This window comes from Tenrec ecaudatus, chromosome 14 (genome assembly GCF_050624435.1).
Source record: "Tenrec ecaudatus isolate mTenEca1 chromosome 14, mTenEca1.hap1, whole genome shotgun sequence".
NCBI lineage: Eukaryota > Metazoa > Chordata > Mammalia > Afrosoricida > Tenrecidae > Tenrec > Tenrec ecaudatus.
The window spans coordinates 39,843,635-39,866,984 of record NC_134543.1 but is presented as its reverse complement, the minus strand read 5'-3'; the positions used below and the strand labels follow the sequence as shown (position 1 = coordinate 39,866,984).

Below are 23,350 nucleotides of genomic sequence, written 5' to 3'. Positions count from 1 at the left end.
TCTTCCTAACCATGTGACCTTGGATGGCCCTCTTTCCTAAAGCTCTCTAGTGTGAGGTCCTTGGCCTAGGGCATACCCCATCAGCACCCTCTCAGTCCAGGCAGGAGGCTCTGTGAGTCAGTGCCTGGTGGTCAGAACTGCCCCCAAGGGTGGGAGGGGAAAGGGAAGCATTGTTATCTGCTTGGCCAGTTGGCTCTGCTCATGCCTAGAGATCATCCCCATCTTGATCTCTTGGTCTGGTGTGTGGAGGAACCGAGGAGATAAAGGAGGGATGGTGGTATCATGCATGACCACTAGGCAACACCAAGAGCGACTGCATGGCTTCACTTGGCCAGGATTTCCTTATTTCAGCCAGCCAGCTTGCCCTGGCGAAGCAGAGCAGGGACAGTGCTAGCACCTGGTTATCAGACGGCGGGCTTGCCAACCCAGGCCTGCCCAAGGGCTTGTGGGGCCACCTGGCGTGCCTATGAAAAATCAAGAACAGCTTGAGGCCATCTGATGGCCTACAGTGTGAGACGCCATGTCTTTCCTCTTAATACAATTCCCTGAGCAGGGAACGTGATGAGAAATACGCTGCGGATAGTTAGCCTGCACATTTCCTCCACAAAGCTTGCTGCTTATTAAAGAGACACCTGCCGGTCCCCCTCCATACACGCGAACTTGGCCTCTTCTCTGGGTACTACCACCGATTTGGACCATGGTAGCTTATTGTCTGCTTGGTACTGACCCTGACTCTGGTTGGGACAGGACTGCAGTCATTCTGTGACTGCCAGGAGGAGCTGGAACAGAGGAACGGAGTCAGGAGCATGCTGGGTGCTTCCAAAGGGTCCACTTAAATGTCCCAGGCCAGCTCTGGTGGCAGCGAGGGAAATGAAGGATAGTAAGAGAGCCACCAACCCAAACTCAAGGGCCAACAGGCCAGACCATGGGAAGGCTCCCTCCCGCCCCCGCTGGAGATCTTGTCCTGTTGGGTTTGTGTCGCATTCAACCCTCTCCCACCTCTCCTGTCTGTGTCTCCCCCAGCAATGGGTGACGAGCCGGCAGATGCGCTTTGAAGGTGGATTTCAAGGCCGCTGCAACAAGCTGGTGGATGGCTGTTACTCCTTCTGGCAGGCGGGCCTTCTGCCCCTGCTCCATCGAGCACTGCACGCCCAAGGTGAGTCCAACGGCTGACAGCAGGGCCCGCATTTCTTCCCCGATCAGCCAACCACAACAGGGAGCCAGGGTGTTAGTTTACTAAAACTAGCCAGTTTATTAAAAGCTTCCCAGTCCTGTACCATGATTGGTTGTGAATGTGACCTTTATGATCCATCATGTTGTCATTGACTGGTTCTCAGATATAGATCACCAGGCTACCTTAGTTTACCTATGCAGAATCAGAGCAGCGCACACGCACACACACACACACACCCCTCTGACGGGTGCAAGGTGGCCATGCTTCGGTGCACTGGCTGGGAGCAACCTAGGTCCGCCACGTGGGACGTGAAGAGTCTGCCTCAGAGCCAACACTGTGCCACCAGGCCGGGAATGAGTGAGCACCCTTTGGGCAACTCTGAGCGCTCACTGCTTCAGTGTTTTCTGGGGGCCAGCCCGCTCTTAGGTGCCTATCACCTCCACTGGGTATGGGACAGTTCTCAGCCCAGAGCCCCTTCTTGGCCCTGTTGAAAACCCACACCTGACCCCGAGTCACAGAGTGACAGGGGAGGCTGCTGCCTCCAGAGGCAGGGAGCCAGACCTCTCTGAGAGCAAACCTAGTAGGTCTAGCTGCCTGCAGACTGGCTGACAGCAAAAGGCTTGGCTCCTCATTCACTGAGCAAGTGCCAGAGAGCCCCGCTCTCAAATTCGGGTGGAGAAGCCCATTCTCCCTGGTGGGGAGATGAAGAATTCTTTCCAGTTAGTACTCAGCTCTAGCTAGCGCCTTTGTGAGCCCATTCCCTGGAGTCAGTCTCTCTCCCTCTCCCTCGTTGCTTGCTTGCCTTGCCTCCAGTGAGCATCCTTCTTTGGACCATTGGCATTAATCCTATTCTAAGACAAGTGACAGGGAATTCCTTCTTGTCTCTGGCTGCCTGCTTCCTCCTGAATCATCATTCTAATTTCCTCAGTGTCAGAACCAGGTGTCTGCTGAGCCAGTGGGAGAGGGGAGCTTCCCTCTGGACCAACTGATGGGGGACTCATTCATGATCCCGAGGGAGGAGTTGAGTATTCATTGTGTGAATATCAAAGACAAGATTCTTTTTTTAATGCCCCACCTCCCCTCTTTCATACTTGGCTGCTGCTTCGGAGCCCATTCGTTGGTTTCTTAATTGCATTTGGCTTCTTGTGTTGGCTGCCCTCGATGCCCCATCCTTGGAGCAGAGACTCTTTCTTGCCTTCCTGTTGCCTGGCCGGCCACATGTGTCCCGAGATTTCTCCACCTCGGTCACCCTAAGCCCAGGCTCTGCCACACAGACTCCCCTAACTTGGGAGCCGGCCCAGTTCCTGGGAAGCCAGCAATTCCCTGGAAGTATGTTTCCAAACCCAGAATGAACTTGGTGATTCTGCTTCAGTGATCACTGTGTTTGGAACCGGTGAGGCTGAGCACCTGGTACAGCTAGTGGCCATTTCCTGAGCTGCCCCTGGCCAGGAAAGTCTGCAGAACGCTCTTGCAGAGAGCTCCCTGCCAGCGTCTGCTGCGGACAGCTGGGCCTTTCCACCCCCTTCACCAGCTCTGGGGGACGAGGCACTTTGGAAGCACTTCTGTGGAAAAGTTTGCCTGTGCCTCAGGGACTTCTGCCATTTTCCTTCACCTGGGAGAGGCCTGTGCTGGTCCTGAAAAGAAGCTTTACCTCCTTAGAGTCAGTGGGCTTGGAACAGCTAGGGAGGGGTCTGGCTGGATCAGAGGGGCATGTTTTGAGTAGTGAGCCAAATGCAGCAAGGCACCCCCGAAGCCAGTTTCCAGGCAATCTGTGTGCAATCCCATTTTTCGTGGAGAGGAGACCTTCATAGAAAGTATCTGGGCGTGGAATTACAGGTGATGGTGGTTTTCCATCTTTGGTGCTTTGTAGCTCTAATTTTTCTACAGCTAATGGACGGATGTTTCTTGGGGAGAGCCAAACAATGAAAATTACATTTGAAAAGAATGGAAACTATAAACAGAGACAAGTAGAACAGCTTGGAAACTCACGATGAGCTAGTTTCCTACATGACAAAGAAGCAGCAGAAGCATACACATCAATAGAAAAGGATGACCAACGGATGGCACACCAGGAGGAAGCCTGGCAGGCCCTCGAAGCAGTGTTGGTTCCACCTCTATTCGCACCGCTGGGGCTACCAGGCTCCGAGCCTGGGCTGAGCCTGGCCCCTTCTCAGATCTTCGGAGCAGTCCTGTGAAAGAAGTCAGATTGCTGTCCCCATTTTACAGATGAGGACACAAAAGGACAGGGAGTTTCAGTGACTTGTCACGCCGGGATCCTCCTGCAGCGGGGAGGGGGAGGCAGACTGGCTGGCAACAGAGCCGTGCTCAGAACCACCACAGACGGCTATGACAGAAAGATGTCCGGTTCACCTGCAGTTAAGACAAAGGCAAATTGAGAACAGTGGGCGCTATTCATTTTTCTTATCAGATTGGCAGCGACTGAAAACCAAATAGCAGCCTGTGTTGGGGGCGTGTGGGAAAGCAGACCCTTGCAGCTCCATAGCGTGCCAGTGCCGTGAACCTGCACTTCCTGCAGGGCAGTGTGCAAGCCTGCAGTGTAAGCGAGGGGCAGCAAGGGCACTGCCTTTAGCAACGGGGACCCTGACCTGGCCTTTTATAGCTGCTTGCATTTGAAACCCTTACAAAAATGTAATCTCTTCATGTATTATACATTAATTATAATATGTATTAATATGATCAATGTATTATTTACTAAAGTAGGAGTAATACATTTTTAAAGGGCAATGATCATATTGCTAACTTAAAAAAAAAAGATGGGCACAGGGCAGACCTGAAGCCAGGGTGTCCCCTGACTCGCGAGGTGACTGCCAGGGTTCCATGCCAGTGGCTTACTGTCACAGGAATGCCAGCGGCTGCTGAGAAGCGGTGCGTGATTTCATTTGGGACGAGCAGTAAGCGGTTGGGGGAGCAATTGCCATCTCCTTGTGTGTTCTGTGAGGCGGACCTGTGTTTCTCCTCCTGGGAGATTGGGCTGCACCCTCAGTTACTGTTGAGAAAGACCCTTGATTTCTTAGACGAAGGTACCTTTGGAATGCAGTGTGATGTCACTGGGTGTGTGTGTGTGTGTGCGTGCGTGTGCGTGGTGTGTGTGTGCGCGTGTGGGTGTGTGTGTGCGTGCGTGTGTGTGTGCATGCGGGTGTGTGTGGGGGGTGTGTGTCTGTGTGTGTGTGGGGGGGGTGTGCGTGTGTGTGCGTGCGTGTGTGTGCGCATGTGTGGGTGTGCGTGTGTGTGTGCGCACGTGCACGTAAGGGGTTCCTGGCCCCCTGCAGTGCATGGCTGCCCCCCACCCAGTGATCTCACCTCCCAGCAGCGCACTGTGAGGAGAGTGTTTGAACTTTTAAACCCCATGGGTATGGAGGAAACTGAGGCGCTGCATCTTTTTAGTCATCAAAATAGCCGCCTTTTCAGATTCTGATTTTGGCTGTGGGTTATGATTGGTGTTCTCAGGGTGGCCTTTTGTTTGTTGTGGCATATACACGAGAAGTGTGTGCGGCACAGTTGTTGAATGTGTCAGTACGAAGTCACTCATGAAGCGCACAGCGAGCTCACCTGTGTAACGCGGCCACTTGGCAGGCGGTTGGTGCACTCACACATGGTGCAGACATCACCACCATCAGTTTGGGCACAGTGTCAGCACCCCAAAAGGAAGACCCGTGCCCACTAAATGCACTTTAAAAAGTCACAAAGGAAAAACCAGCAGTCTGCTTGCAGTGTAAGTTTACAACTGTGTACATTAACACAGTCAACTATCTAGCTGACAAAAAGGCTTTGTTTTGTTGAAGGGAAACGTGTAGCATAAGCCACAGACGTAGGTAACTAGACGAACCCCCGGGTTGATGAAATTGACTAGAGGAGCTCAAGGCCAGAGGGACGTTTCCTGAAAGGAGGTGCGGTGCAACGGTGGACATCATCTGGACTGTGGACGTCCTTTTTATCCAAGTCGGCACACCAAAGTAAACGCTCAGGTGCCATGAGCAGTTCCGTTACTGAGGCTGTATTTCTCAGTGATGGATGTTGGAGGCAGTACACTAACATTTCAAATTCGGCTGGAGACTGTACACAGCGTCAGAGCTATTTGGGAAAGTAGTTTGTCAGCATCAACCAAAAGCTTTAAAAATGTTTATTCCCCTCAATGGAATAATTTCCCTCCATGGACCTGTTTGAAGAAGATAATTCTAAACATGGTGAGAACATTCAGAAAGATGTTCGTTGCATTATTTGTTATAATGGCAAAGAACTGGAACAACCTTGGAAGTAAGTAACAGAAGATCCGTCCAGCGCCGTCGTACCTGTCTGTGTGTCTGTGTCTCCCGGAAGGTCGCTGTGCTTGCAGGTGGAGAAGAGAGAAACGGTATTGAGGGCAGGGCAGCTGTGCTAATGACCGTGAACCCAGAGCAGCGGTCCTCAGCCTGTGGGTTGAAACCCTTTCGGGGGTCAAACAACCCTTTCACAGGGGCCAGCCAATTCATAACAGTGGCAAAATGACAGTGATGAGGTAGCAACGAAAATAATGTTATAGCTGGGGGATCACCACCACATGAGGAACTGTATGAAAGGGTCGCGGTCTGAGGGAGGTGGAGAACCACTGACCCAGAGGGAGCATGAGATGAGAGACTTGGTTGCCCTCTTCCGCTGCTGGGTCTCTTTCCTATGTGAGCATCTTTCCGGGCCAAGAGACTCAGGTGTTGAAGATGGGTTTTAGGTGTCCACCCCAGCGTCAGCCAGCTGCTGTACACCATCTAGTGCTCAACACAACAAATAGCCATCACTTTTATCCAGGGCTTTTTAACTGCTTCCAATGTAGTGAAATCAGAGCAGACCTAAAAATGTGAGTCTTCTAGAACCAGCCCCGGGATGGGAAGCGTTGGGGGTTGAAGCCCTGTGATGGGAGACTTGGCAGAGGGCAGAGGCCCTTTGGAGCCTGATGGGGGAGTGTGGAGTATGTGGATGGTTGCCAGGACCCGGGAGCAGTGTGGGTGGCCACTTGGAGCTGGGCACGGTTGTTTCTGACTGTCAAGCTAAGTAACTCTCAGACCTCCCTCTTCTGCTAGGAAGATTTACTCTGGAAGGATACATTGTATTACAGTTTATACATGGTATGACTTTAATTATTTATCATGTACTAAAGGATTATAGACCCATCTATATGCAATATTTGCTCTCTGCCTATTATGATGCAGTTCTCTTGTTTGTCCCCTTACTGAAATGAATGCATTGTTGTTGAGTCAATTCCAACCTGTAGTGACTCTGTGGGACAGAAAAGAAGTACGGCATCCCATAGAGATTCCAAAGTAGCCGCATACTGCAAGGGGCCTCAGAAAGTTCAAAGGAAACTTATCTTTTCGTTCCTTTTTTTTTTTTCCCCATGAACTTTTAGAAGCCCTCTCATATGATGCAGAAAGGCAATTACTAGTAATGCTACTTAGGAAAACCTTTTTTTCCTAATAAATAAATCATTTAATTGGGGGCTCTTACAGCTCTTATAACAATCCATACATCAATTGTATCAAGCACATTTATACAGGTGTTGCCTTCATCATTTTCTAAATATTTTCTTTCTGCTTGAGCCCTTGGTATCAGCTCCCATTTCCCCCTCCCTTCATCCCTCTTACTCTTATGGACCCCTGATAAATGATAAATTATTATTATTTTCATATCTTACACCACCCACTGTCTCCTTTTGTCCACATTATTGTTCTCCGTCCCCATGGGGGGCAGGATTGGGCATCATTGTAGTTGGTTCCCCCTTCTCCCTCCACCTTTCCCCCTACCTTCAGGAAAACTTTTTGAGTCAAGAGAAAAGTTGGAGAATACCCTTCCCAGAGAGACTGAATTCAGGTTGAGCGCATTAGGAGAAGACATGAGCCGTATGCCCATCCCTGGCGTCTGACCGGTGCGCTCTGAGTGGTGCTGGAGGAAATGTCTGAGGAAGCCCAGAGTGCAGAGCCAGGGCACAGGCCACTCTGGAGATGGGAGCCGAGCTGGGCGGCAGGTTCACTGCTGCCACAGATGGGGTGGTCGGGGTGCCCATCCAAGCGAGTGGGGTACACGTCAAGGAAAACCAGGGCACCACACGAAAGTGTTGTTCTCTGATGCGCCACAGTTCAGGAGAAGGGACATGTGATGTCATATTTGTGTCTTGAATTGGGTTTTCAAGAAGAGCGGGCAACCTTGACTGGCTCTGTCTGGGTGTCAGGACCAGAAGTCCCTGGTCCGTGACGCACCCTCCTGTGGTTGCTCCCCACAGGCGACCCGGCCCTCAGTATGAACCACTGGATGTTCCACCAGCAGGCCCTGCAGGAGTATATCCTCATGTGCTGCCAGTGCCCCACGGGGGGGCTGCTGGACAAGCCCGGCAAGTGAGTGTGGGGAGAGGGCCCAGGTCAAAAGGCTGGACACCCCCTTCCAGCCACAGGCCTGGCACCTCCTTTACTGACACCCCTTTCTCCAGTTAAGTCAGCACCAGGTATTTGGGTGGTTAGCTTTTCGTCCTCTTTTCTTTCTTTCTTTTTTGTTTTTTAACCAAACTGGTTTAAATAGAACAAGATAAGGGAGGTTTCAAGCCCCCGAGTGTTGTAAATAGCCAACTCTGACTGAAGTACACCAAGAAATATGCCATCTGCCAACTTGTGGAAAGTGAGGGGAAATCAACACACACACCCCATGCCCCCTTCTCTGGGCCCAAGACAGGTCGGTCCCCAGCACTATATCAGGAAGAATCTGTCCCATGTCTAGGCAGATTGGCTTTTTCTCTGGAGAAGTCTCTTGATACAGCGCTGGCCACAGAGAGCAGTGCTGCCTAGCCCTTCCCAAAAGGCAACTGGAGAGACCAACTTTCATGTTACAGTTCCCGGGCCTGGGCAGGGCTGGAGGGGTGCTGCTGGGAAACTGGTGGCAAGGCGGGACTGGGTGTGCGGCCGGCCTCAGTGTCCCAGGCTGTGCTCCAGGCCCCAGGAGCAGAAGGGCCCCGTTCAGAGCCACCCTGTCCTTGTAGGTCACGCGACTTCTACCACACCTGCTACTGCCTGAGCGGCTTGTCCATAGCCCAGCACTTTGGCAGTGGCGCCATGCTACATGATGTGGTCCTGGGTGTCCCCGAGAACGCTCTGGTAAGATGATGTCAGGGGGTGGGTGGGGAGGGGGGGTTCTCAACACTCCTTCTTCATGGCCCTCAGTCCTTGTGCCCTCCCACTGTGCAGCCCACTCGTGAGCCAGGCCTCTCTGGGTTCAGAGAGACCAGACTGGGGCCAGTCTGTGAATGGGGTCATTCTAGAGTATGGGTCCAGCCCACCTCTTACAGGGTCCCCTCTGAGGAAACCCACCAGCTTCTCTCCCTGAGTTCTCTGCAGAGTGCCGCCTTTTCAGAGAAGCTGTAGCAGACAGACACCTGTTCTGCCCCGCGCAGCCCTCAGTGCAGCCAGTTTGCTGTCTGCCTCTCCCTGAGGGCAGCATGCTCACACCATATTCGCTTCTAGAACCGTCTGGTGAGTGGAGAGACTCACTGGCTGTGCTTACTGGGCCTGAGACAGGAGTCCAAATGAGACTGCCTGCAGGGATCACACAGTGAGTGGGCCGAGGCTGGTAATCCCACACGAGGGTATGTAATTTTAGGGTAATGTGGCTTCCTATGGGAAGCTCCCCTGGCCCCCCGCCCTGGCCCCTGCGCTCAGTCTCTGGGTCTGCATTAGGGGTGTAGGGGAGAGACTGTCCGGTAGGTTTGAGAGCACATGAACACATGCCTGGAAGCCATCAAGGCCTGGGATCTTTTTTGTGGCAGTGGGGAGTGGGGTGGGGTGGGGGGGATGAAGTAGTGGAATTAAGAATAATGAATTCATGTAAGCTATTCCTGTAGGTTGTAAAATCTTCCTTCCTGAGTCCGTCTTGACCATTTAGCTTGTTCTGCAACACTCAGATCATTGAATTTTCACATTTTGCTATAAAGGTGCTCATAGTATCACCTTGTAATTTTATTAATCTCTCCTGTAAGTACTCATATGTCTTCTTCCAAGTGTGGGAGAGGCCTCTATATCCTGGCCTATGATTATGCCCTGACTCAGGCCTAGGGACTCTTGTGGGTTTCTGTGATGAAGGGCAAGAATTTAAACATAGCCTGGCAGCTCTACTGCATGTGAGGGCTGGGCCCTTTCCTATCTTGATTATGAATGTGAACGCATCCTCATTGTCTTCAGTAATTAGAATGTGGACACAAGTGTAAATAGGGGGCAGAGATGCCACATCATTGTTGATATTTTGGTATATGTCTGTTCATATACATCACATCTACTATATGAATAAGAGCCACCAACCATAAGGCTAATTTCCAAAATAAGATAAGCCCATCCCATCATGTGACAGCAGACAGAGAGCGCACCTTCATTTCTGACCCTACCTCCTGAGAGCTGGGTCTCCACAGTGTGGGACTCTGTCCTTCAAGCCCTGCCTAGTTGGCAAGCCCCAGCCTCCCTGCTGCTCACTGCCCCTGGAGGGGCCCCCAGGGCCCCCGGGCCCTCGGATACAAGTGGAGAGGCACGTGCATCTTGTGGGGGCTGGCAGAGGGCCTGGCACCACTAAGCTTCCAGGACACACCACCCCCTTTCCTGTACGATCCATGAGGCCCCCAAAGAGAGCACTCCAGCGTCCCCTAGTCGTTAGGAATATGCACGACGTGGGCCTTTTTACATAGCACAAATCCAGTCTCTGAATATGCGTGAGCCTCCCACCCCCATCTTTCTTGCAGGTAGTTAGCAGGTGAGGATCTGGGGAAGCCCTGTTTGCCCAGCTAGTTTGGAGAGCAAATGTCTAGCTTGATTGCCTGGGTTATTTTCAGAAGCCCGAGTCAAATAGCCAAGCCAAGTTCATTGCCCATATAGATGAGCACACTCTGTAAAAGTAAGTTGGGGGTCATATCGTACAGGCTATTTTTCTCGGTGTGTTAGACGCGTCTGCCCATATTATAAGAAATCAGGCTTTTTAATAGCTGGATAACATGAGTTGGTGTTTCATATAATAAAGTATGTATTTTAGCAACTGCCTGGTACAGGTTGTTAGAACGTTTGGGCCTGACATGATAAACTTGTGCGGAAGTCCTGATGGTTCCGTATCCTGAGTGCCTGAGAGTGTGCGGGGGGGGGGGGGGAGTGGTGTCCAAGGATGCGGGAGGATTACTTGACGCCTCTCCTTCCCCTTTCAGCGGCCCACTCACCCGGTGTACAATGTCGGTCCTGATAAGGTGATCCAGGCCACCATGCACTTTCTGCAGAAACCAGTCCCTGGCTTCAAGGAACAGAGGGATGAGGCCACAGCAGAACCAGCCACCAACTAGAGGACAAGGGTCCTCGGCTCTGTGCCAGCCACCACCCCAGCCAGACCAAGGCTGAGGCCGTCGGTACCTAGTACATTCTGTGCTGCATAAGCCTTAGCCACTTGGGAGCTGCAACTCTTTGGTCCTTTCTCGTCAACAAAGCCAAACCGTTGGCTCCGGGTGTGGAGAACACGGTGGCACAGCTGCTTGATTCTTCCTGTACCTGTCAAGCCAAAAATCTCTCAGCTCGCGTAACACCCAACCCTGGCTCTGGCCTGGCCAGGCTCTAGTTGGGGACAAGTGTATGTGGAGAGGCTCCTCCCACCAGCTCTCCAGCCTGGACAGTCTGTTGAGCTGTGAGCATGACAGCAGCCAGGGCCACCGCTGCGAGTCCAGCCTGCATGTCACCGTGAAGCCGCCTGGCCAGGTGCCCTCCCAGGGGCTGCAAAGAAGACTTCTCCAGAAAAACAAACAAAAAATGTTGGTGGGATTCCCCGAGGAGGTACCCACTACCCTCTGCTTTTCTCCGTTACCAACTGGCCAAGAGGGACCTGCATGAGCCGAAGCACCCCTCCCGGGCCCCAGGACAAGCCCTGCCTCTGTCCAGGGCCACCATGGTGCATCGGCCAGAGTTGCTTCAGCCCGGCCTGGGGAACTAATGATGCGTGAATGTCAGCTCTCCCTATCATGTGCCACGGAACCTCTCACGCCTCAAGGCCGCAGCGGCAGCCCGTGACCCTCCCGTCTGCCTCCAGCCTCCTCAGACAGTGTTCGCGTTTCTCACCCGAGTAGTAACACTACTAAGGCTTCCACCTTCATTTCCAACTCAGGATTTCTTCACGTCCTGCCCACCACTGGCTCACAGAATCAAACCCAGCGGCTCAGCCAGCCGGCCGCTGCCAGGCCTGCTGGGACTGACTGCTGGTGGGAGTGAGAGCCACGGGGTGCGTTCACTCCCTGCAGTGCCTCTGCCACCGCCCATTCAGCGCCCCCCTCCTCAGCCAGGGGAGTGTCCAGCTGGGCCAACTGGTGGCTGCTGCGGTGACAGCGAGCGCCCACCACCGACCTTCCTTTGTGTGAGCAGCCCTGGGCTCCAGGTGGCCGGAGCGCAGAGAAGCAGCTTACCGGGCCCTTCTCAAACACCCAGCCAGTTGCTGCCTCGAATCCCCTCCTGCTTTGGCATCTCGGGCTGTGTATTACCTCCCTGAAATAATAAACAGATAACATTTTCTATGACAGCTCTTGCTGGAAGGTGCTGAAGGGTCCTCTGTGGCTGCCAGTCTCCTGCATGCTGACTTCAGGCCAGGCCTGCGGGGATTACAGGGAGCTCTGACCTGACCACCTTCCAAAACCTAGCTCACTGCTAGTCAACTGGGACCCCCGGCGACCCTCTAAGACTGAGTGGAACTGCCCCGGTGGGTTTCTGAGACTGTCACGCTTTATTGAGTAGAAAGCCCATCTTTCTCCCTCCCTCGAAGCGGCTAGGGTTTCAAACTCTAGACCTTGTTAGCAGCCCACAGCGTGACTCTCACCTGGGCTCCTTGCAGTGGGGTGCCGAGGCCTGCAAAGGAGAGGGAAAGCTGGGCCCCCCGGTCTCGCCCTCGCGCGCTCCTCTCGCTGCTTTTCGGGCCTTCTCTTTAGCACCGATGCTTAAGCAAGTGGACCTTAAAGTGTCTTCATGGTACTTTTCTTCATGTTTCTTTTGCTTGGGATTTAGTGAGCTTTTTGGATCTGGGTTTCTTGTTTCCAATAAATATGGGAAATGGTGTTCACCAGTTCTTCAAATATCCTGGCACATCTTCTATGGGGATTCCATCTCTCTGTGTGTCTCTTTGGGAGTCTCGTTCTCTCCCCCCCTCCCCCTCCCAGGAGCAGGGAAGGTGTTTGGCAGCCCCAGGGCAGACACTGAGCACTGGTGGGTGGACGGATGTCTGCTGCCACAAGCACAGACTGGAATCCTCTCCCAAGGGTGGCCAAGAAGGTGTGTACTTCTGGCTTGCCCCTTCTGGAGGGGAGGAAAGAAAGTGGCCACAACAGATGTCCGGCATCGACCCAATGCAGCCCTGGGCGGGAATCCCTGCCTCCTGGACTGGTGCTCTTTCCACAAAGGCTTGGGCTGCAAGGCAACGCGTTGAAGTGCTTTCCCGACTTCACTGTGACAAAAAGCAGACCCTTAAAGACAGCACCAGGAGCCTCCACGTACTGCAGTCAGCATCGCTGTGATCAAGGGGCAGAAGAGACCACCCTCAATTTGTTGGCTTTGCACCCAAGAGGGGGATTGAGCTGGGCGTAAAGGCTGGGGAACATTGGGTGAGGCACAGACTGAATTCCTATCCCAGTGGAGTTGACACTGGCAAGTCCTTGAGTTTCCCTTCCCACTCCCAACGGGGCCTCAGGGGGTTCCCAATAAATTTTCTGAGGGATTTAATCAGGCAGCTCCTTAAACAGGAGACATGTAGCATTCAAGATGGGTTCCCGCAAATACATGTTTTCCCACGTTGCGAAATACAAACGACAGCATCTACATCCAGATGGGCCCAAGCCCACTCCCCTTGGGTGCTGTGTAAGGTGGGAAGTCTGCCAGGCCCGGCAGGAAGGGAGTCTCATGGAGAAACGCCAACGCAGACCATCACACCTGCAACGAGGGGCCTCACCTAGCGCTGGGAGCCCCCGTGGGAGCGAGATTCCGGCCAGCTCCCCAGTTGAGCTCGGCACCAGGGAGAGCTGACTGGTCTTTCTCCAGTGTTCTGCCCATCGCGTGCTGCAGTTCCTTGTCTTGGGAGCGACACCTTGCCCTGTGTTTCATGCACGGCGGGAAACTGAAGGGTTTAGACACTGTTGCAGCTGACAGGAAAACTGACCCAGACTGGCGGAAATAGGTTGACTTGGAAACAGAGAAGTCCAGGGATTGGGTGACCATGCCGAGTGGCTTCGGTGGGTATGTGTGTCTTGCTCCCCATCTCTCTCCACTACTTCTCCACATTAACCTCCACCTCAGGGCCCGCGTGGTTGCAAAGTGGCAGTGGCAATAGCTAGCTGCATACCCTCCATGCTCGAGGTTTCTGTGTTAGGCTGGGTTGACTAGAAAATCAAATCCAGACACACTCGTGTATAAAAAGGAACTTTATCTCAAGAAGTAACTGTATATTAGGAAAATATCCCAGCCCAGTTCAACTCAAAGTCCATCAGTCCCTCTTCAGACTCATGAAGCCACACGCAAAGATGCAGAATGCAGGAACATCACCAGGTGGTGGGTGCAAAGTCTTGTGGATCCACTGGCGGTGGACACATCTCCAGGGCCCACGTAGGTCTCAGTCTGGCTCGTCAACAGGAAGGTGGAGGCAGAGAGAGAGAAGGGAGACTCAGGACACTCCTTAAGAGGAGGTCCTGCCCACGAGGAGGCACCATCAGGCTGGGACCTGATTGACAAGACAGGCTTGACTCCACCCCTACACTTCAAGTTGACATGAAATTATATAACTAACACAAGTTCAAGTTCAGCAGAAAGCAGTAGTTGGCACGGCTCCAGTCTTCCCCACGAGAACCACTGTGTCCATCAAGTCCACTGCCTTTCCAGGAAGCAGCCACAGTGGTTAGGCAAAGATAGGGCACTGATTGGCTTAAATCTTAGTCCCCTGCTTTGCTTGCATTGGGAAGTGGGGCCCCATCAGAAGCACAATCTTAAGAATGGGGGAAGAGGGAAGCACCAGATGAAAAGGGAGGGCAATTTCCCAACGGGGGAAATGGGCACCAAGGAGGCAAATTGCCACTCTAGTGTCTCTCTTTTTTCAGTTGGCACTTAATACATGTACTGTATTTCAGTCACACCATATAGAATGTATGACTGCTACCATCAGTTTCCAAACATGCCCTTTTCTACTCTCTTGTGGCCTGGGACTTCTACAGTCATTCCTAGAGAAGCCAGCACCACCTACATGCTCCCTGAGAACAGGGCCCTGATCACAAGCTTCTGAGGTCCTTCTGCCTCAGGATTTTTCAGTTGTATGGGTTCTTTTGAATCAGATTTACTATTACTTTGCTGCCGGAAGCAGCCACTAGCAAACAAGTAAGCTCAGCTTAGCCTCGAGGCCGAGGGGGTCCTTACCTGTCACCTAAAGCACCCTGCCCGCTCGTGCCACATCCACCCCACAGTAACCCGTAAGAGAATCCTGCTCGGCCAGACTCTCCTCGGCCCTGACTCAGCCTCACGAGGTGGGCGAGGCAGGCATATGATCTGCATTTTACAACTGGAGAAACAGGTGAGAGGGCTTAACCTATGCAGTGGAGCTGAACCTGGGCCGATACCCGCCTCTGAGACCTTTGACTCCAGACTTCCAATGTTGAGGTGACAGGGGCGACGCTCTTCGGGGCTGGGGAGGTGGGCACAGCAGTGAAACACGCTTAGGTGATCTCCAGGGTGACAGCCCCATGATGCCTGCTTCCATCATCTGCTGGGCAGGACAGGACCAGACCACTCCCCCTCCAACTGACCCTCCATTCTGTCAAGAGATGCAGAGTGACACCGCTACCCTGTGCACGTCGCCCCAGTGCACCGTGCGAGGCTGGTGTGACTCAGGCACCAATGCCCTGGTGAGTCAGTCTTCCCCGCCCTGATGGCAGCCAGCTTTCAACCCGCCTGGCACGCCTAGCCGGTCCCTGGACGTCTTCTCGCTCGCCCTTCCCTGCAGTGGCTCATGTTGCCTCTGCCATTCACAGCTGGCACACGAGGCCCAGAGAACCCAGGCGGATGGCCTGAGCCGCCTCCCTCCTGCTTAGCTGTCACACACAGCAAAACCAGGCAGGGCCCGGACAAAGGGCCCATGACTCAAGCCCAGCTGAGTGGAAAAGGCTCCCTTACCCTCTGCTCTCCATGCATAAACAGAGCCCCCCAATACAAATGAGAACAGCAGCAGCAGCAATGATAACAAAAATACAGTGGAACCCCGGTACACGACCGCATCAGTACTCAACATAATAGATTTCGACGCGAGATGTGGAGAAAATGTTGTCGGAATCTGACTCGACACAGGTGATTTTTGTAAACAAAAGCAGTTCGTGTTTCGGTCACGCGGCGTTAATCGGTGTTAGGACGCGTTGTTGACACCGTTTGCAGCTGTGTTCCAAGTGGCTTGCTATAATTTTCTTCGTTTTTGTGGCTTTTTGTACTGTTTTTAGAGAAAAAAAATGGGTCCTAAGAAAGGGTATTTTGAAAAGAATCATCATAAGGAACTGGTTAACCGTGTTATGGATATTGTTGCTGATAATTTAGTAAACCCTTTTAGAAAACAGTTCAGGAAATGCCAAGCGCGCACCGCTTTCGACAGATTGTTTTTTAGAGAAAGCCAGCCAGGTGCTAGTGAAAAAGGCAAAGGAGGGGAAAAACTGAAAAGCAACTGCCAATTGATTTGGTGGAAGGGGATTCTCCTTCCAAGCATCGACTCTCTCTCCATGCGTCCTCTCCATACCCTGTCCACAGATCCAGATCCTCACCTCTCAAGATATGGGCCATACTGTAGTTGCGGAAAACTTTCTTAATGTTGTGTCTCTTTAAATCATATTATTTAACTCTGAACTTACTTTGAAATGTCTGTGTAATGTTTTGTATAAAAAGGCAAGGTTAGGGTAAAAACTTGGTGGTTGAGAACAGATTAATCCGATGTGTTATTTCTTATGGGAAAAATCGATTCAGAACTCGACTGCATCACATTTTCATGCTCCCACTCGGATGGATTAGCGGCGTGGCCCAGGGTTCTACTGTAACATTTTGTTTGGGATCAGAAGGTTGAGCGCTTTTGCTTATTTTTTATTGTGCAATACCAGAAGTGTACAGCGAAAAGTACTTTCCCATTGGATAATGTGTACCTCAAGCGACCCGTGCACAGCATTGGTTGCAATCCCCATTTCCCCCTAGATTTCCTCTTTCCTTTAGTCTCGGTTTTCTACCCCTTCCTGCCTTCTCATCTTTGTTTTTGGTCAAAGGGGAAAGTTTGTCCTTTGGGTCGCATACAACTGACTGTTCCGAGGAGTGTGCTCCTCTCAAGAGTTCCTGTTCGTATCCTGGGCCTGCCTATCATGTGGCTGGAGGGTGGTCTTACGGAATGGCTTCCGTTCCAAGTCAGAAAGATGTCTTAGGACCTTAGTCCGGGGGCTCTTTCATTCTCTTGTCAGAATGGTGAGTCTGGTCTTTTTTGTGAATTTGATTTTTGTTTTACAGTCTGTCATGGTCAGCAGTGGGTAACTGGGTACCATCTAGTTCTGGGCTCAGGGTTGGGTAGGCCGTGGTTCCTATGGCTCTAATATTCCTTTGGACTAATTGACCCCTCGAACCTTTGGTTTTGTTCGTTCTCCTTTGTTCTGCACGGGAAGTGTCTAATAGTTGTGTCTTAGATGTCGCTCACAGCATTTAAGCTCCCAGGCCCTACTCCCCAAAGGAGCATGGCGAACACTGTCCTTAAGAACACTCGACCGTCGTGCCACCTGATGTAGATGTCTCCTGGGGTGACAGCCCTTCAACTTCGAGCTGAGGAACTTGGTCTGTAGGAAAAGGCTCCATGTCTGTGCTCCTGGTGTGTTCTGTTGTCTCTATTCATATACCTGTACCTATCGCCATGGATATAGAAAATAATCTATTTTTAAAGGTAATCTTTTCCCTTTAGAATAGTTTTACTTGGACACAGACTTACAAGGATGGCATTTCCATAACCCCTCCAACCCATCTCCCCTACTGTGAACTCCGGAGCCAATATGAATGCATTCTGTTAACCAAAGTGTGTCTTTTCAGATTGCTTTAGGTTTTGTGTTTGTTTTATTTCTGGTCTAGGATCCTGCCCAACATACGACTTTGCATTTAGTCACCATAGCCCCGTAGGCTTCCCTTGACTGTGAGTTTCTCTCTGTCGTTGATGGCCTTGACGTTGTTCAGAAGTACTGGTTTTACAGGCTGTCCTCTGCTAGAATCTGATGCTTTTCTAGTGATTAGCCTGGGGTTAGGGTTGGGGGTGGGGAGGGTGGTGTCCTCGGGCCTCAGTGATGCTTCGCCGAGGGCGGGTTGTGAGGCGTGTTTGGTGTGTGTGTCTTGTTCCTTCTTTTCCAGACACGGTTTCACCCTTGAGAAGTTAGGCTTCCCATCCTTGAGGTGGGACTTTCAGCAGATATGATTTTTAATACTTCTGTTGTATTTTTTGAGCACAGGTCCACTTTCGATAAACAATGCATTACAATTTTGGACAGTTTTATTGACATATAATTCACATACCGTACATTTTTATGATTTAAACATATTAAAAAGAGTTGTGCAGTCACCACGGCAATCAATTCTAGAACACTTTCTTCTTGTGCTCATTAATAAGCCCCATCTCTGCCCAACATCCATGGCCAGAACCCTGAGAAACTAGTAATCTGAGGGAGTGGTGGAGTGGGGGTGGGGATGAGCTGATACTAAGGGCTCAGTAGGAAAAAAGGTATTGAAAATGATGTTTAAAAAAAAGAGAGAAAATGATGGCTAAGTGGAGAGCAGATGTTTTGAGAATGATGAGGGCAATGAATGTACAAATGTGCTTTATACAATTGGTGTGTGTGTGGATTGTGATAAGAGTTGTATGTGCCCCTAATAAAATGATTTGAAAAAATAAAATAAGTACAAAAGAAAAAAAAACAAGAAATGAAAATGATGATGGTAACATATGTACAAATGTGCTTGACACATGGATGGATGCATGGAGTGTGATAAGAGGTATAAGAGCCCCCAATAAAATGATTAAAGAAAAAAACAAGAAACTATTCATCCAAATATTGACTATAGATTTACCTATCCTGGATTGCAAATGAAGAAAAATGTACGATAGAACACCCCTAAGAATAACAAAACTTCAAAAGAAAGCAGATAAGGATAAAACCGAGAACAAATTGTAAATGGGTCCTCAAATGAGGAGGTGTTGAATTTTGACCAGCTCCATTTGCATTATTCCGCTGGGCGTGTACTCTGATAGCAGAGCTCCTCACAGCCCTGGTCAGAGGGCCAGAGGGGCCCTGGCGGCTTAGTGCACATGTGGACCCTGCAAGTGGATTTGGGGTTTTCACAATCATCTACAGCCTTCTGCAAACCACGTGCTCAGAATTTAAGTCCTGATACCATTCCCTCCTCCAGGCTTAGCTGTTATTATTTACCACCCTGCATCACACAGGCTGCTGTGCTTCAGCTGTGTGGACATAGCTGACACCTACCTCACTTAGATGGCTCCTCGGTTTTAAGACAAGCCAGTTAGACTCCACAAGCTATAGCGGGCACCATCTAATTTCTCTACCATACTTTGCTACAGCACCCATATATTAAGTGATCTCTTCATGAGGGTAAGTATTGAGTAGGGCCAGGTCATAATAACGAATTATTCTTAGATTAGGGCTATGATTCAGTGGGAACTCACAATCGGATCATGTATCTATGGTTTATAGATGTTCCTGGTCTAATTTAGAGGTGCCATTATCATTTTATTGGGGAACATTATACACTATACTCATGGGTATATGGTCATTTATTGATAGTATTAATTTAGCCAATAGTATAGAACTTCAAGTACTGTTTAGAAAAAATAAAGTATACATGTATAGGACAGTTTTTTAGAGTACAATGCATGCAATTTTGACTTGTACAGATGAAAAACTTAAGTGATTGGACACTATATTCAAAACAATGAGGGATGGAGATAGGCAAACTTTCAATAATGCTCATTAACCAAGGCAACTATGCCTGCTGGACTAAAACACGTCATAAAAAAATCAGAATGTGAAAATAGTTGCTATTTATTGGGCATCCTCAAAGCAAGGCATTTAGGCCACAGTCCAGTGACTTCCAAATCCATAACCTTGGGAGAGTGGTCACCTGCTTCCTCTCACACTAGCATGCTACATCTTTAAGTCCAAGTTCAGTTCCTTTAATCTGCTGTGTTTAAAGTTGAGTTTACTTAGTGGGATTTATAAATTGGATCCTTCTGGTGTGGCCTAATCTAGTTGTCTATGGCACATGGCCTGGGTCACCAAGCACTGGGTAGAAACTAGATCAAAAGTGTCCAGTTAGGAGCATAATACTGAGCATATTCTGCCCTTGGGGGTAAGAATGCATTTCTAAAAAATCATTTTATTGGGGGCTCTCATAACACACCATACATCAATTGTATCAAGCATATTTGTACATATATTGCCATCATCATTTTCTAAATATTTACTTTATTTGAGCCCTTGGTATCAGCTCTTTTTTCCCTCCCTCCCCCCTCAAGAATGCATTTTTATCATCCCCTATTTCAAGAAGTATTACAGTTGATAACTGTTGACATTGTGCTATGTATTTGTTCAGCGTGCAAGTCTCTCACCTCTGATGACTTTAAAATTTTTCCATGATAAAACATTTTTAGTTTTACATGTTATGGGAATATGAGTGGTGGACTAGTGGATCACTGGAACACCAGTCGCCACGCTCCTGAGAGCAGAATGAGACCATGGGCGTCTACCACTCCCAGCTACTCTGAAAGGATCACATCAGAAAGTCTTGGACAGAGTGGGGGGAAAACGTGGACTGGAACTCAAAATCATGAAAGAGGCCCAGGCTGACTGGTCTCAGACTCGTAGGACCCCCAAGGCTATGGCTTCGTCACACTGCAGAAGCTGAACTCGCCCGTGTTAGTCAGATCAGCCACTTAATATCCTAAGGGCAGCATGGCCCGAGGACAGAGGGCTAGGAGAGGAGGAGGAAGGGCAACAGGGAACATTGGGATAAGTGGTGGCACATTGAGGGGGTTGTAATGAATGAGTTGAAATAGAATATGTATGAATTTTTTAATGTAAAAGTGATCTGCTCTGTAAACCTTCACCAAGATCACAATAAACTTAAAAACAAAAGCCAGCTGAAAAACTAAATAAAAGTACTGGGTGTTGGTCCTCTTGGGTGGAGCTAGTAGACCAGAACCCAAATGAAACCAAACTCATTGCCACTGAGCCCGTTCCGATTCAGAGTGATGCCCATGGGACCGGGTGGAACCACCCACACCGATTCTGAGGCTGGAGTCTTGAGGGAGCAGATGGCCACAGCGCTCTTGGGCAGAGCCCCTGGTGGGTTCCATTTGCAGCCAAGTCCACAACCATTGTGCCCGGGGCTGCTGCTTCCTTTCAAAGCCCCAAGGAAGAAAGTCGCCAGACCCTCCCAGGGTCCCCTGCTCGGAGGCCTGCTCGGCAGGTGGGTGCCTGGGTGATGGGGAGGTGAGTACTGGAGAGCTGCCCTGTGCCCCCAGGAGACCGACTGCCAGGCTTCTTCAGAGCGCCCAGTTGGAAAGGCCTGCCCATTGTTCGCTGGAGCTCCCCCAAACCAGCCAAGGGGCTCTTCCTGCCTGGATGTGAACCAGAGTGGTTATTGGAACCAAAGTCTGTCTGACTTGAAGTCTCATCTCTCCCCAGCCTTTCAATGGGTATTTACTGTGGACAGGACGATCCTTCTCTCAACTGGTTGGCCTTGCTCTGACCTTTTGACCCCAAGCCAGTGACCAGTGGCCTTAAGTCCCAGAATGGCTCCTGCCACTTCCAAGCTGTTCATGGGACTGGGAGATAGGAAAGGACAACAACCTCAAGTTCAGGACAGGTGGGGAGGGAGGCGGGCGTCGTCTGGGTTGGGAGGCTGAGCTCACCAGGCTCCCCTGGGGCAAGGGATGAGTGACAGGGCATGGCTGACTATCCATGTAGCCATTTCCTGGCCCAGACTGCACGCTCACTGACTCGTGCTCCTGGGTCTCTCCAGAGCTTGCTGTGGAGAGAAGGCGCCGTGAGCGCCCCTTCCTCCATGTCTGCTGTGAGTTGTCTCCTTGTAGGCGGCGAATCCCTCACCTGGCTCTCCATTGGAGTGGAAGGTTCTGGCATGGTATCCTTAATACTGGAGCCTTGGTTTCTCTTCTCCTTTTCTGTTCTCTCTGGCCCTTAATTGGTTGGGAAAAGGTCATAGCAGTGCCTGTCTGGATAACTTTCCCCCGGAAGGTCCTATGTGTACGGGGTCTCGCCCTGCCACGGGCACAGGAGGAAAGGAAGATTGAGCGCGGCCTAGTGGCCGGGGCAGGCCTGCCAGTGCAGCTGCCGAGCAGTGCGGGCGCAGGAGGGAACCGGCTCGGCAGGTTGTGAGTTGTCTGGAGCCACCGGCTTGCGTCTTCTCGACACGCCCGCTACGCAGGAGCGCTCACACCAGCCGGGCTGAGTGGCACACGTGGGCACCTGGAGTCCCAACGTCAGGTCCAAGGAGCCACTGGGCTTGTCTGCACTGACCTCACCCACCACTGGAGCCAGCCCCAGATAGGGACACAGAGGACATAGCTGTGTCCCCAGCATCTGGGCCTGCCGCCAGGAACTGAAGGTGGGCATACAGGACAGTAACCAGTATGTTAATGGCCATTGGTTCAGGCCCCACCAGCAGAAGGGGACTTCAGTTCCCAAGTCGACTGCCTTCCGATGGAAGCAGAGTTGTGGTCTGGTTTGCTTGTTACGAAAACCAGGTGTGTTAATCCTGTCTGGCGATCGACTGCTGTCTCCTTCCCCTTTCTTATAAGGGTCGGAAGGCCTGGGACCCTGATGATGCCCGTGAGAAGGATGGGGATGGCTCGCTCCATGTTCTAGCAACACTCCATTGTTGGCCACCTGGTCTACGAAAGGAGGCAACCCTGAGAAGTTGCTGTGGGCAAGCATTTCTCACGTATCCCATTTGAGCCACACCGTGCCACTGCGTGTCACTGTTGCCCTCGTGGTAAGGTCCTCTGGAGGGAAGGGCCAAAGCTGGGATGCCAAGCCAGGGAGGCTGGCCCGGAGCCAGGGCTGAGACACTGAAGCTCTGGGCTCCCTCGCCCTGGTGAGACCCTGAACAGCGATGATGATTACCAGCTGGGTGACGATGCTTTGCTGGGCAAGCCTCCCCAACCCAGGCCCGGCCTCTTGAGGTGGTCGCTCCACCCACCTGGCCGTTAAGCCTGCCTATCCCTAAGGGTCCTCAGGTGGGTAAGTACTGAGCTTGTTAACTGTTGGTGGTTTGAACCCGCAAGCTGCTACTTGAGAGAAAGAAGAGTCCATCTGTCCCTCTAAAGATTTACCACCTTGGAAATCTGCTGAGTAGGAGGCTGTGTGAATGAGCCCATACCTAACAAATCCTGGCCCCAATTCAGTCTGCACAGCCAGACCCTAGAGGGGCCTCTGCTACAACTTCTGCCCTCCACCGAAGACCCCCAGGGGCTCCTCCTTAGGCTAGACGAAGTCCGTTTTGAGCAAATAAGGGCTACACACAATGTTCCCGGATGCCGTCCAGAAGGCAGCTCAGCCCAGCAAACAGACCCGAGGGCCTTGATCTGGCTGCTGGTGGCAGAGGCTGGCCAGGGCGGGGTGTGGGATGCAGGCGCACGAGCTGCTCCAGGCCACCACCTTCACTGAGAGGGCTTCAAAGGGGATGGTGGGATGGACTCTCAGCTTGTTTCCTGCCTGAGTTTAAGGATTTGGGAGTAGCTCAGCCAAGCTCTAAAGCCGTCCGTCAGAGAGCCCCCTTGGGAAAAGGGCATCACGGCTGCTCAGGGACCAGCTCTGCCAGCCTGCCTTGCCATCGAAGTGCAGCCGGGAAGAGCCTGGCCACAGACGAGCTTTGCAAATCCGTCTCAGCTGCGCCTCACTTTCCCTAACAGTTTCCTTCCAGAGTCACCAAATCTGGAGAGGCAGGAGCAGCCCTTGGGAGATCTGGTTCCACAGCCAGACTAGGTAGTGGGCCATAGCCAGGCGCTCTGGGGGTGGCCCCAGCTCTCCCTCCCGAGTCCCACCAGCAGACAGTGTCTGTGATAGTTTACTCCGGG

General features: G+C 51.4%; 1 protein-coding gene across 1 annotated transcript in view; it reads left to right on the top strand.

The window, feature by feature from the left end:
- FNTB (farnesyltransferase, CAAX box, subunit beta) overlaps positions 1–12,274 on the top strand; it is a 67,141-nt gene extending 54,867 nt beyond the window's left edge. Inside the window, exons 9-12 of the mRNA XM_075530635.1 lie at positions 1,024–1,156; positions 7,443–7,554; positions 8,190–8,304; positions 10,386–12,274. Coding sequence (XP_075386750.1) covers positions 1,024–1,156; positions 7,443–7,554; positions 8,190–8,304; positions 10,386–10,517 — 492 coding nt within the window. The 3' untranslated portion in view covers positions 10,518–12,274. The remainder of the gene's footprint in view (positions 1–1,023; positions 1,157–7,442; positions 7,555–8,189; positions 8,305–10,385) is intronic.
- The last annotated feature ends 11,076 nt before the right edge of the window (positions 12,275–23,350 follow it).